At 51.3% G+C, this 13,144-nt stretch overlaps 2 protein-coding genes across 2 annotated transcripts in view; one reads left to right on the top strand and one right to left on the bottom strand.

The window, feature by feature from the left end:
* The window catches only part of ABCC2 (ATP binding cassette subfamily C member 2), an 89,354-nt gene that overhangs the window by 71,069 nt on the left and 5,141 nt on the right, over positions 1-13,144 (top strand). The window contains exons 24-30 of the mRNA XM_061578437.1: positions 622-776; positions 1,833-1,988; positions 3,191-3,390; positions 6,664-6,790; positions 7,673-7,774; positions 9,135-9,278; positions 11,821-11,979. Of these exons, the coding sequence (XP_061434421.1) occupies positions 622-776; positions 1,833-1,988; positions 3,191-3,390; positions 6,664-6,790; positions 7,673-7,774; positions 9,135-9,278; positions 11,821-11,979 (1,043 nt within the window). The remainder of the gene's footprint in view (positions 1-621; positions 777-1,832; positions 1,989-3,190; positions 3,391-6,663; positions 6,791-7,672; positions 7,775-9,134; positions 9,279-11,820; positions 11,980-13,144) is intronic.
* Positions 11,695-13,144, bottom strand: part of LOC133359884 (signal-induced proliferation-associated 1-like protein 2) — a 241,125-nt gene continuing 239,675 nt past the window's right edge. Inside the window, exon 9 of the transcript XR_009757199.1 lies at positions 11,695-11,745. The gene's annotated coding sequence lies outside the window, so the exon portion shown is untranslated. The remainder of the gene's footprint in view (positions 11,746-13,144) is intronic.

The following is a 13,144-nucleotide window of genomic DNA, read 5'->3' as shown; positions in this document are numbered from 1 at the left end:
GAGCCACGTTACAGCACGTGCAGGGCAGCTACCAGTCACGCCTGGCATGCCCTGATGCACTTCACAGCCGGAGACGATGGGGCGCCATCGTCTGCTACTCCTCGCATTCACACAGTGGGGCTGTCGTGTAGTAGTCGTCGTACGATGCCCCATCGATGTTTGGAAGCGGCCCATACCCCCCGGTCACTCCCGAAGCGGTTCAACTGAACCCACTGGTGCCTTGGGAGGTCTAAACCAGGAATCTGGTTTCGACCATCCACGCATCTCCATTCCTCGCCCCAGGCAGTGCGGATATCCCGCATTACGTTCGATAAAATGCACACTTTCCCGAGTTAAATTCCTGGTCACGGCAAACACCAGCCGGTGAGTGATATATGAGGCATGTCCTGGGCCAACCCCTTCACGCGCCGACAGCGACTCTTGTGTGGTGAAATATGGCCAAACAACCCTGATGACCGACGAGGCTCGGGGAGACCAGCAGATACGTGGATTGGTTGATTGATGCAGGGCTGCACATTATAACGCACGACATCCAAATGGAATGGGCTGCTGCTGTTATTCTTATTCTTTTTTCCCAACATAACAAACAAACCCCCCGCCCACTCGCCATTTGCCTCCCAGGCCTCTTCGTCTTCCTGGCCGCGTTCATCACGGCCAAGGGCACGATCGAGGCTTCACGAGTGCTCCACCGCGACCTGCTGGGCAACATGCTGCACGCCCCCATGGCGTTCTACGACACCACTCCCATCGGCCGCATCGTCAACCGCTTCGCCAAGGTGCTCACCGCCATCATCCTTACCCGTCCCTTGCTGGACATCTCTGGGAAAATAGAGCTTCACTGCTCATCAGATTCCTCCGGCGTGAATAAAATATTGTGATACTGTCCCATGTGCTCTCCACGACGCCAAATACATCAGTCGACGTCCAAATAAATCGGTCGTGTGATGAGAGATAAAGTGATAGGAGATAAAGTGATGAGATATAAAGCCTCTCCTTACGTTCGTTCACCTTCCACAAGATCCGCTCATCTCACTTCCCCGGTGAGGATGCTGCCGTGGTGTTTGTGGTTGGGCTAGCGCACCGGACTTTGCCCGCATTTAATGTGTGCCCAATGGTACGGTCTGCCCTCAAGGTGTCTGTACGGAGACACGTGAGTGGCATCGTAGGCTGGACAATTTGCTGGAGATGCTGGAGATGCTTGAGCGCCAGGGTACGCTGCCCTGGTGTAACGGTTGGCACACCGGACTTATAATCAGGGGATCACCGGTTCAATTCCACCTCCCGGCACGGCAGTTGAAACAGGAGTAGTGCAAGCTTCTCAAATCCCACCGCCCCAGTTGTTTCTTTCCCCACAACAGTAAGTACACCACAGTTAGTTGATCCACAGGTTGCGTGTTGTGGGGTAAAGACGTCTGGCATTGCGTGGACAACTCATCCAGATAACCCTCTTGGAGGCCCCTTCCTATAGACTTTTTTATTTTACCAGGTAACGCCCACTGAGCTACGTAGCTCTTTTTCAGAAGCGACCTGGCCACAATTACAGCTCAACGAAGTGGCTTATCATCGTGTGGAAATGTACAGCAATCAAATACTCTAAACGCATGTTAATTATAAATGTGGAGGGGAAAACATTGAGAAAAATTCATACGACCACGGGGAGAGAGACGTGCAAACTCCAAATATACAACAGGCGTCAGGGTCGTGATCGAACCCACGACCTCCTGCATACCAGGCGAGGGAGTTAACATCTCGCGGCGAGATGATAACTCTGCTGGCAAGCAGGGCTGCACCTTTGCCTTTTTATTCACCTTTTCTCGTGACTCCCCAAACAGGACATCAACACGATCGACGACACCTTGCCCATGTCGTTCCGCTCGTGGATCTCGTGCGCGTTCGGCGTCCTCAGCACCGTCCTCGTCATCTGCATCGCGACGCCCCTCTTCGCCGCCGTCATCGTGCCCATCGCCATCTTCTACTTCTTCGTGCAGGTGCCGACTCGCTCGACGCGTTCCCGTCGGCGCGGGGAGCGGCACAGCGCGGCGAGCGAGCGAGCGAGCGAGTGAGCGTGGCGTCAACGCGCTCTGCAACGGGAGGAGTCGGGGGATGGTTCTATTCTGTGATCTGTGGTTTTATTATATGATCACATCTGTATTCAGATCAACGACGTCCATTTCGCCTATGCAATCTGTTCTCCTATAACGCGGAGGTAGTTGGGTTCCTGAAGAACGCCGAATTATGGAAAAGTCACGTTATAATAAATAATGTAGCATAGAGCACAGTCCACGATCACACGTGAGATGCGTACGCAGGCTGAACAAAGACTGAGGCGCGTGGGTAGCATCTAGAAGCATTCAGCAGCATCCCACTGCCTTGTGCGATGCTACTCGCGCGATGTCGCTAAGTTGACTCGATCGCGTTATATCCAATTCGCATCCGCGTTATAGAAATGTGTTCCCTAATGAACAGACTGCAGATGAGGATATTAGTCGCGTTTAAGGTGACACGAAAACACCCGAGAAGTGGGCTACTGTCTGCCACCTTAGACGGTGGTTACGCTCGCGCTTGTGACTTGTCGACGAGTTCCGAGGAAGCTTCGTACGATACTAACACCGGTACAGCAGTGCAGTCTTCCCTCGTTATTCACGGACTTGCTATCTGCGGTTTTGGCTATCCACGATAAAGTGATGCGAGATAAAATGATGAGATATAAAGTGATGAGATATAAAGTGATGGGAGATAAAGTTACAAGATGTAAAGTGATTAGAGAGAAAATTATGAGTTATAAAGTGCTGAGATAATAAATGATGAGATATAAAGTTCTGAGATAATAACTGATGAGAGATTAAGTGGTGAGAGATACAGTGATGAGAGATTAAGTGGTGAGAGATACAGTGATGAGAGATAAAGTTTATTTACGTAATTATATAAGGCAATTCATGAAAAAAGATAGCTTTTCATCAGCCAATATCATTACCCGCGAAATTTGATATTCACGAGCATCACTGGAACGTGTCCCTCGCGCATAATGAGGTAACACTCTACGTCAATGCTTTCATTGATTAAATGCTCAGTGTTGGGAGAGTTTCAACATGCGAGTACGTGTGTGTGTGCGTGCTCAAAATCTAAAGGCGTTTGCCTGCCGCGTGTTCCCTCCGTGCCGCCCCCCTCTCCCCTCCTCCTCCACCGGCAGCGCTTTTACGTGAGCACGTCGCGCCAGCTCCGTCGCCTGGACTCGGTGACGCGCTCGCCCATCTACTCGCACTTCGGGGAGACGGTGCAGGGCCTGAGCGTGATCCGGGCCTACAGGCACCTTCCTCGCTTCCTAGCGCACAACGTCAAGATCGTGGACGTCAACCAAGTGTGCGTCTTCCCCTGGATCGTGTCCAATCGGTGAGTGGCCTGGCCCGTCTTCCTTGGGTCCTGCGTTGCCTTTGGTCACGAGTTCTACACGTGCCGCCCGCGGAGTGACCTGTCGAGCACATTTGCCGATGAGAGGGAAGTTGACTGATCCGTAGAGAGATATTGCAAATCAGCGGATTACCTGCTACGCTGCCTACTGAGGGGGAACCTCACCACGTCTGCAAGTGGATCTCAAGCGCATGACTCCTGCTTCCAAAGTGATGAATTAGAGGTGTGCACATTGTTACAAAATTATCTTATGTGGAGGTGAGGTAAATTAACGATTACTCTCATGAGGTTTTTAGTCTTTCCAAATATCTAAATCGGGTTCAAAATAAGTTTTTGATCTTTACAACATATCGAAACAAAAAAAACAGTGTTGATGTATGAAAGTGTCTCAAGACAGAAACATCCCAAGTTGCTAAACAGGAGTAGGGGGGGGGGGTGTACAGTGAGGGAAAAAAGTATTTGATCCCCTGCTGATTTTGTACGTTTGCCCACTGACAAAAAAATGATCAGTCTATAATTTTAATGGTAGGTTTATTTGAACAGTGAGAGACAGAATAACAACAACAAATCCAGAAAAACGCATGTCAAATATGTTATAAATTGATTTGCATTTTAATGAGGGAAAAAAGTATCAAATACTTTTTTTCCCTCACTGTAAACGGTGACGCAACAGAGAATTGCGATGTTGAAAAAGATAGGCTGTAGTGCATTGTGGGTAGCTTAGATGACATTAGATTGGAGGGGGGGCAATAATTAGCAGAATAGACGAAGAGTTTGAATAAAGACTTCGACAGGTGCATGGAATCGGAATTGCAGAGAAGGCGTGGTTTCTGGAACAGATGGGGATGGGAAGAGTGGTAGAGCACAATGGGAGGAGAGAGGTAGGCGCACGATACAGTTTACACTCAGAGCAATGCATGATTATTTTTACTATACACTTTCGATGGCGTGTATTTATCCACAGGGAGCAGAAAAGTGAAAAGTCAGAATGTTAATCTTTCAGAATTTTTCATCCTGGGAAAATCCGATGAGCTGCGAAGCTCTTTTTCATCGACGTCCAGGAAGAATGTCTTGTCACGTGCCCTGGCGGCTCTTGCTGAACGCCAGCAAGAGCATTGTCTTGTTATAGCGTGTGGCGGTGGCTATGCACGTGGTCTATAATCCGGCACCGTGGAGGTGAGGGTTGGTGGATCGCGCACAGTTTGCGAAACTCCCTTCCCATGGGCGTCGAGCAGGAGCCACGCGCCGGCTCGCCACGAGGTGGTACAGAAAAAATGTGGAGTCCACTTGTTTCATCTGTATGGGATGGAGTGTTTCCCCCCTCGCACGCGTGGGGTTTGTTTGGTTGCTCTGGTTTCGTGCCACATGTGAACACTCATTAATTGGCCAAATAACACCTTAGTTTATAGGGGATCGCAGAGCTTGGGATATTATTGTTGCCGCCGTATCGCCGTATGGCTGCCTTGTATGTGTAGGACTTGGAATATGCTGCGCCACGCGTTCTGTGGGTCTGTTGCTATGCAAGCAAGCAAGAGTACAGTGGGAGGTATTTGAGGACGGGGTTGTTGTTGTCGGGTGTGAGGAGGACGTCGTTAAGATGGGTGACAGGTGTTAGGGCTAACCGAGGACACAGGCCGGTGATTGGTTAAGAGGGTGATTGTTTAATGACTGGCGTCGCCCAGGCGGGAACAACAAGGCCACGTGAGGCTGGGGGCCTGGGGGGCGAGGGGTAATCGGGGGGTTAGATAATTAATGGGGACTGATTGGGGTGGATATAAAAAGGATAGCGTAATGTAGAGACGGGAGTCTTGGTGGAAGCTGGAGTCTTGGTTAGAGCTGGAGTCTGGATAGGAGTTGGAGTGATGATGCCGGAATAGCGAAGAGCAGGAGTAAGTAGAGAAGATACGATAGGGGTAGCAGTGGAGAGAGATAGGACAAAGTACGGTAGCAATGAATAGAGGAGACAGAGTGGTAGCAGCGGTAGCAGTGCATCGGAGAGATACAGAGTAGGGTAGCAGCGGAGTGACGGACTCTGGGAGAGCAGGAGAGAGAACGGAGAGACATAGAGTGCCGTTGATGGCGGATAGCGTGACGGAGCGAACGGGGAGACACGGAGCGGTGATGCGGAGGTGTGGACTTTAAGGAGCAAATAAACGGAACGAGAAAGACAACCCGTGTACGAGTCCTACATATGTATGTTGAACTTCTTTCGCATTGTATGCAGGCAACCGTGCTAATTGGAGGTGCGGGAAAGGACAACAAACTAAACACAAAAAGCAGTTCTAAGGGGATGAGTTCCTGCTTAGCAGCAGTTCCTCGTGCCGACGAGTCGTTCTCTTATCAATGAGAGTGCAGCGTGCTTCATGTTGAAGTAATTGCATTCGTATTCCACTAGCATAAGTACCCGGCGTTGCCCGGGTGAAAAATATATTTCTTAATAACCTTACATATATAGACAGATGGGCTGCTACCCCTGCTCCCCCCCCCCCCCCAGCCACGATCTCCTCGGCCGCTGTGCAGTAATATGTACGGCCTATAGTGTGGTGGGGTGTCGAGGCCTAGTACCGTGCAGAGCCTCCGGCCTCGCCTAGATTGCCCACCCGGCTGAGGCTGGGTACCGGGGCCGTTACCCCCCCCCCCCCCCGCGCTACAATAATACTGTCGAATCGCTATAATTGTATTATCTACCGACCCTATAATAGTAATTGCACACATTGTGGTGGGGGGGGAGTGAAGAGGACGTGAAACTTTGATGAATTTACCTCAGAGTCGCGTGGTGGGTGTCAAGGCCTAGTAGCGTGCAGAGCCTCCGGCCTCGCCTAAATTGCCCACCCGGCTGAGGCTGGGTACGGGTGCCGTTCCCCCCCCCCCCCGCGCTACAATAATACTGTCTAATCGCTATAATTTTATTATCTACCGGCCCTATAATAGTCATTGCACACATTGAGGTGGGGGGGGGGGAGTGAAGAGGACGTGAAACTTTGATGAACTTACCTCAGAGTCGCGTGTTAATGCGTGCGCATATTTTTAACGGGAATAAAAAATAGCGTCCACCCTGCAGCGAATGCGTCGCTACCCGTTGCCAGGGGCAACCGCCGTCCAATGAAACTGCGTATGGTCCGGCGACACACAGACAAACAGACACACACACAGACACACACACAGACAGACAGACAAACAGACAGACAGATTTGCGATTTTATATATATAGATACGCTGTGATCACATGACTCAACGCCTCGTTGTGTGCTGCAGGTGGCTGGCTATCCGCCTCGAGTTCACGGGAAACCTGGTCGTCTTCTTCGCCGCGCTCTTCGCTGTCCTGGCACGGGGGACAACAGCCGGCGGTGTTGTGGGCCTGTCAATCTCCTACGCCCTCAACGTGAGCAACACCTTCCCGCCCCGCCCGCCGCCACCGCTTGGCTCATTAAAGACACCCCGACTCTTTACCTTCCCGCTGCCGGACACTTCGTACCTTTCCCATGCCGCGAGGCGCAGAACTTATGACCGCTGCAGACGAGCCGGTGAGCTGCAGGCACGGAAGGACGCAGCCCTCGGCGCGAGAGGTTTTGCAGCAGCGGTTTGACAGAGTGCTTGGTGTTTGCAACGTGAGGGAGTGTGATCGGGGCTTCTACTGTGGGCGGCGAAGGGTTATTGTGCCGATGCTCTGGGGACAAACAGGTTTAACGGGCCTCGTGGTACGTACGATATATCGGGTCCTCTCACCCCAGGTGAATTATATATCAGTGTGTGCCTCATAGAGTTGGATCGATGAACTCGCTTTTGTCCAGCTCTCGTTCTCATTGGGCCTGTGTCTGATTACATCACCAGCCACCCGCCTAGTCACAGTGTGATTGTGGCCATGCAACACAAACTATGGACCACATAGCAAACTACTGTAGTCTGTGCTCCTTCAGGGGAGGAGTGGTAAAACTACAAAAATTATCTGAAGTCCTCTCGCTGTAGCGAGCAGACCTCAACATTGACATTTAGCTGCTGAACGTATCGCTGCCAGAGGCAAGAATAGAACAAGGCACCCATGAGCTTGCTCCTTGGCTGTGAATTTTCAAGCTCAGACTCTTGTTTGTCACGTGACAATTTCATAAATTGGCCGTGTCGGGTGGAGGAGGGTGTACGACACACATTTTACTTACGTGAATAATCATTTCAATCGCTAAAGGCGCAAATATCACGGGAGGGATCCTGACAAGACGACAATTTTGTGACGGGCGTTCCGGGCGCGTGGCTCTGATATGGAGCGCAGGTGACGCAGACTCTCAACTGGCTCGTGCGGCAGACGTGCGAGCTGGAGACCAACGTGGTGGCTGTGGAGCGAGTGAGCGAGTACACGGAGATCGACCGCGAGGTGAGGGCTGCTCCTGCAGCAGGGCGGTGCAGCCGCTCACTTATCCACAAAAAGACAAAGATCCCACGTTATCGCCTGAACAGACTGTTGGGACATTTGAGGCTGAGTCGACCTCGGGGAGGCCCATGATCGGTTCAGATAATCATCACTGTTTGTCGTGAGTGGGAATCGAACTCGGGTCGCCGGGTTCGTAGCGCAATCGCGCTGACCGCTACACTGCCGCTCCACGCTATTCACACACGCACGCAGCATGGACGTGCGCACACAGTCCGGCGATGCACATGCGACTCGCCGTGAACCGGGGTACAGGTGGAGATGTGAAAAGGTCAGAGAAGTGAACATTAATGGAAAATGACAGTCCCACGCTGTGCACAAACACTGCACTGGGTGTGAGTGGCTAATTGGTCAGGGCGGTCAGATTATGCGACTTACTGTGATTGGTAATGCAAATTGAACGCAAGCTAATATTAGGTTACCTTCAACCGAAGCACCTTCATCACGTGTACCATTTTTGTAAATGCTGTACAGCGCCTTGGATGAAGGCGCTGTACACATCTAGATGAGAGAAGGCAAGTGAAGAGGGGGAGTGAAGTGAGGGAAGCGAGCAGTAGCTGAGCAGCAAGAGGACTAGAGCAACGTGGAGAATCAACGCAGATTTTTTTTTTAACAACGTTGTAGCAAATGGAATTTTTAGTCAGAATAAGAAGGTGCTTCTGAGGCTACAGGAGGAAGAAAGTGGCCCTTTAGGTCATTGGCGGATTTGTTTAACCTTTAGGATGAGGACCTCTAGGGTGAAGACATCCCAGTGGTGGTCTCTGCGGATATCCGGTGGGGGACAGAATTGAGTTGAGTTACAGGTTGCCACAATGAGTTCTAGAGAGGGGGCGTCAGAGGGCAAAGTGGAGAGCGGAGTGGTTCAGTGGAATTAGACTTTTCAAGGTAGATTCAGAAGCTAGGCTGTAGATGGTGTCGTAATAATCAAATATGAGCAGAGTGGTGGCTTTAACTATATTCAGACGGGGAGTCGAGGTGGAATGCAACGCTTGTTCCTGTATCGGAATCCAATATTGGTTTTTATCTCGTTGTGTCATGTGGTCAACGTGGGTATTGGAACACAGTTTTGAGTCCAGGTCAACGTCTAGATATTGAAGGTTGTCAACCTCCCCAATATGCATGGTGTGGCGAGACAGGTTTGGGCTAACCGGAGAATAACTTTTCGTGAGCATTGAGGACCAGCTTGAGGGCAGATGCGAAGGAAGGCAATTTGTATTTTTAATTGCCCACAATGCAGTTCAACCACTAGACGTCGTGAAGCCTGCACCGGTCTCTCCTCAACTGTTGTTGTGCCGTGAGCGCGCAGGCGGCATGGGAGACGGAGACACGGCCCCCGAGCGAGTGGCCGGACCGCGGGCAGGTGGAGTTTGTGGACTACAGCACGCGCTACCGCCCCGAGCTGGAGCTCGTGCTCAAGGGCATCAGCTTCAGCATCCAGCCTGGGGAGAAGGTGCCCTGCACACAAAGATTAAAACAAAGATCCACGCCCCCCCCCACCCCCCCGTGTAGCCTTAACAGACTGTTGTGGCAAGTGCCGTTAGCGATACACCTATGAAGGCCGGCATGGTACACGAGGGGGTGAGTGGTCAGCATTACGCCCGGCCACCTTTGTCTGTCCCCCCCACCCCACCGTGATTGTGATGGCTGTCAGATGCACCACCTTCACCCCCACTCTGCCAATTTGCTGAATTCTAGCCGCCCGGTGATCCCATCGTTGTTGTGAGTGTGGCTCCTCATCTCTCTGTTGTTGTTGAAGGGCGACTTCCTCAAACTGCCCAGTAGCGTCCTTCATGAGCCTCCTCCATCGAGGCCAAACTTAACAATGCTGGTGCAAGTCATTGGCAATTTCACCCAGAGCCACATCCTCTTCTCTAGCCCATGCCACGCCCGTTCATCCTCCTCTGCCTGGCCAAACAAAAGCTGCTGGGGCATGTGGGCTACAGGACTCAGTCAACACAGCATTGCCTGCTGGAGGAGATCACTAATGGAAGTGTCCAGATCTGTCAAAGATCTTTGAGCTCCTCATACAAACTAGCCTGGTTAAACCCAGGATGGATCATAGGCAGGCCAGCGTGAATGTTTCAAACCGGCGCAGATGTTCCTTCAGTGGGACCAATTTTTGGAAGCATAGTGAGGGGAGGGCATGATTGTGGCCATGAAAACCTGGAGCTTCGTATTGAGCGACAGGCAAAGCAGCTTTCCTACAGAGTTACACACCTGATGGAAATATAATACTGCTCACCTGAATCGGAGTGAGACATCTGCTGGCAAAACTAAACTGGTCATAAGCACACTGCCGAGTATGGAAACTTCTCCGATCTCTCCACAACTGCCGACACTCACTCACTCACTCACATAACAGCAATCAACTATGATTTGCCACTAAGTGGCAGTGATGCCACCACGATCCTTGTACCAGGCTCCGTGCACTTTGAAGCCACGTCAAGTGTGGAAAGCTTGCTGACAGGAGATCATGGGACAGACCCAGGTGTTACGGGTTGACCAAGACTATTGACAGCTGACACTCACACACGATCATAGCTGGAGCACTTCACTCTGTGAAGGTTCATCTGACTTTGAATGTTTCCTTTAAATGTTCTTTGCTCTTTTTCTCCCATGCCACGTGCATTGAGCCACGTACAGCACGCGCACGGTGCGCAATGTCAATCAAACTTAAATCAATCAAAGCATAGCGCAGGTGACTGCCCAATACACCACACATATCCTGGTGGCGTATTGGGCATGCCGCAGATAACAAGCAGCCTCCACTCAGCTACCATCCCAGATGCAGTGGAATATCTTATAAAATAAAATATACAATTATAGCCTGCTGCTTTTTTCAAACACCGTACAAAAGAAGAATTTGTGGTACCCTTTATCTATCCAATAGATTAAATAGACTCATTGAGATGCGTGAAACGATGTTGCCTCTCTTGCGAGGATATTCTTCTTTCGTATGGCTGATGTAGATGCAGAGCAGCAACTACAATTTCACATTGAGGTGGTTAAGCCGGACAAGCGCGTCAGGAGCAGTGGAGTGTTATCGCTGTGATGTCTCCTTCGTATATTTGTGGGTCGGGCAGTGCGTCATTATATGTTGTACGGTCTGTTCTGAATGACCACAGTCGCACACTGGAGAGCTTATTTTTCCATTTGTGCATCAGGTATTCGCATCTGCCATGGTTTGTGCAGTGGATACGATTTAGGGTGGACCATGAGCTTCGTAGACGATCAGATCCAATGGATCTTCTGCATTGGGTCTTTCACAAGGTGTTTGTGAGTTCTTTTGAACTCCATTCCGCTTTCCAAGCTTAATGGGGGTTGATATCGCATCGTGGAAGGTTAAGCACATGGGTCCAGAAGGGCTCATGCGACTTCAAGCGATGACGAGGGACGTTATTGAGGTCCTGGTGAATGGGAAGGCGACAGTTTTCCTTGATTCGAGGGACTTCCCAAAGGGTTGCAGCGTCGCGGCGGATGGGTGGCGGGGGGGAGATTTTTTGACAGCACAGGAAGCCAGGGTGTTGGGCAGAGGTCGCAACCGGGTACCCGATACCCGTACCCTACCCGATACTCAGCTACCCATACCCGGCCGGGTACGGGTACGGGTACCCGTTTGCGACCCTGGTGCATCCGGGTACGGGTACGGGTAGGCCGTGAGTCACTGGTGAGTAACTGTTTGTCACTCATTTCCCAACGTCTTGTCTCTTCTCACAATTCAAGTTCCTAGAATCAACCCACCCGCGCCTGCAACATGGCTTCATCCCAGAGGTCGCAATCAGGTACCCGATACCTGTACCCTACCCATACCCGGCCGGGTACGGGTAGCCGGGTATCGGGTAGGGTACTGGTACGGGTACCCGTTTGCGACCCTGGTGCGGCCGGGTACGGGTAAGGAATCAAAACCCGTTTGCGACCTCTGGTGTTGGGGTCGCCTTGCCTGGGTGGCCTGGGTTAACGCGTCAACGTGCCGGCGTGCGCGCGTGTCACAGGTGGGAATCGTGGGGCGCACGGGCGCGGGGAAGTCGTCTCTCACCAGCTGCCTCTTCCGCATGATGGAGGCGGCCGGCGGCTCTATCCGCATCGACGGCATCGACATCGCCCCCATCGGCCTGCACGACCTGCGCTCCAAGCTCACCATCATCCCGCAGGTGATCGACAGGGGTGGGGGCGCGGACACTTGACAGCCGTGGGTTGTCAGGACATCGCCCAACATCTTTAGATTACTTACTTTTTGGTTCACTCGCTCCACCGCCACCACGTTGATCTCCAGCTCGCACGTCTGCCGCACGAGCCAGTTGACGATATGCGTCACCTGCGCTCCACGTCAGAGCCACGCGCCCGGAACGCCCGTCAGTCACGTAGAGTAGAAAAAATAATAGATCACGACGTTTCGATCGCAACACAAGCAACCGTCATCAGGTGTGAAACAAACACAGCAGGAGGACTGCTGTCGCAGGAAACGTCGTGATCTATTATTATTTTTCTTCTACCTACGTGACATTACAGAGAGAACCAAAGAGGATGGATTCCTGCAGTTACGAAAGCTTCAAATCAAGATCTTTAGATTACACCCACAAAATATTGTGCCCCTGGTCAGCACAACACACACACACACATTGACAGAGTCAAAATAAGACAAAGATCCCCCCGGTGTAGCCTCTTAACAGACCGTTGGGGCAAGTGCTGTGAGCAAGAGCACCTTTGAAGGCAAGCACCATGCCTGGCCACATTGCACCAAGTACTTATTTCAGAGTGCATATGCCAAGGTGAGGCCCAGGACTGATTCAGATATCCTTTGTGAACGTTGTTGGTCATGAACGGGAATCAAACTCAGGTCGCTAGCTTCGTAGATAAACGCACGAACCACAATATTGACCATTACACTACCGCTCCCCACAGCACACACACACGGGCAATTTTCTTAAATCCCGATGTCCACCAAATAATAGAAATGGGTACACCAAAGTTGGTGGACCATCAGATCACGTGTGGTGCGGTAAAGTGTGGGGGGGGGGGGGCATCCAACGATTTGCAAGACTTTGGACCAGTGTGGAAGAGTAGGCCAAATATCCCCCTGAAAGGGCTCTCTTGCTTACTAAACTAAACTATTTTTATTTTACCAGGTAAGTCCCACTGAGCTATGTAGCTCTTTTTCACAAACGACCTGGCCACAAATCCTAGCCCGATGAAGTGTAAATGTATAGCAGCCCAATACTCTAAAAACATGTTTATAAACGTGGAGGGAAAAACCAGTGGACTCGGAGAAAAATCCACGCGACGACAGGGAGAAGATAAAAACTCCAAATATACAGC

The sequence above is a fragment of the Lethenteron reissneri genome, chromosome 8, assembly GCF_015708825.2.
Source record: "Lethenteron reissneri isolate LAM-NWPU_2019-01 chromosome 8, ASM1570882v1, whole genome shotgun sequence".
Lineage (NCBI taxonomy): Eukaryota > Metazoa > Chordata > Hyperoartia > Petromyzontiformes > Petromyzontidae > Lethenteron > Lethenteron reissneri.
The sequence above is the reverse complement of the archived record's forward strand: the minus strand, read 5'-3'. Positions and strand labels throughout refer to the sequence as shown.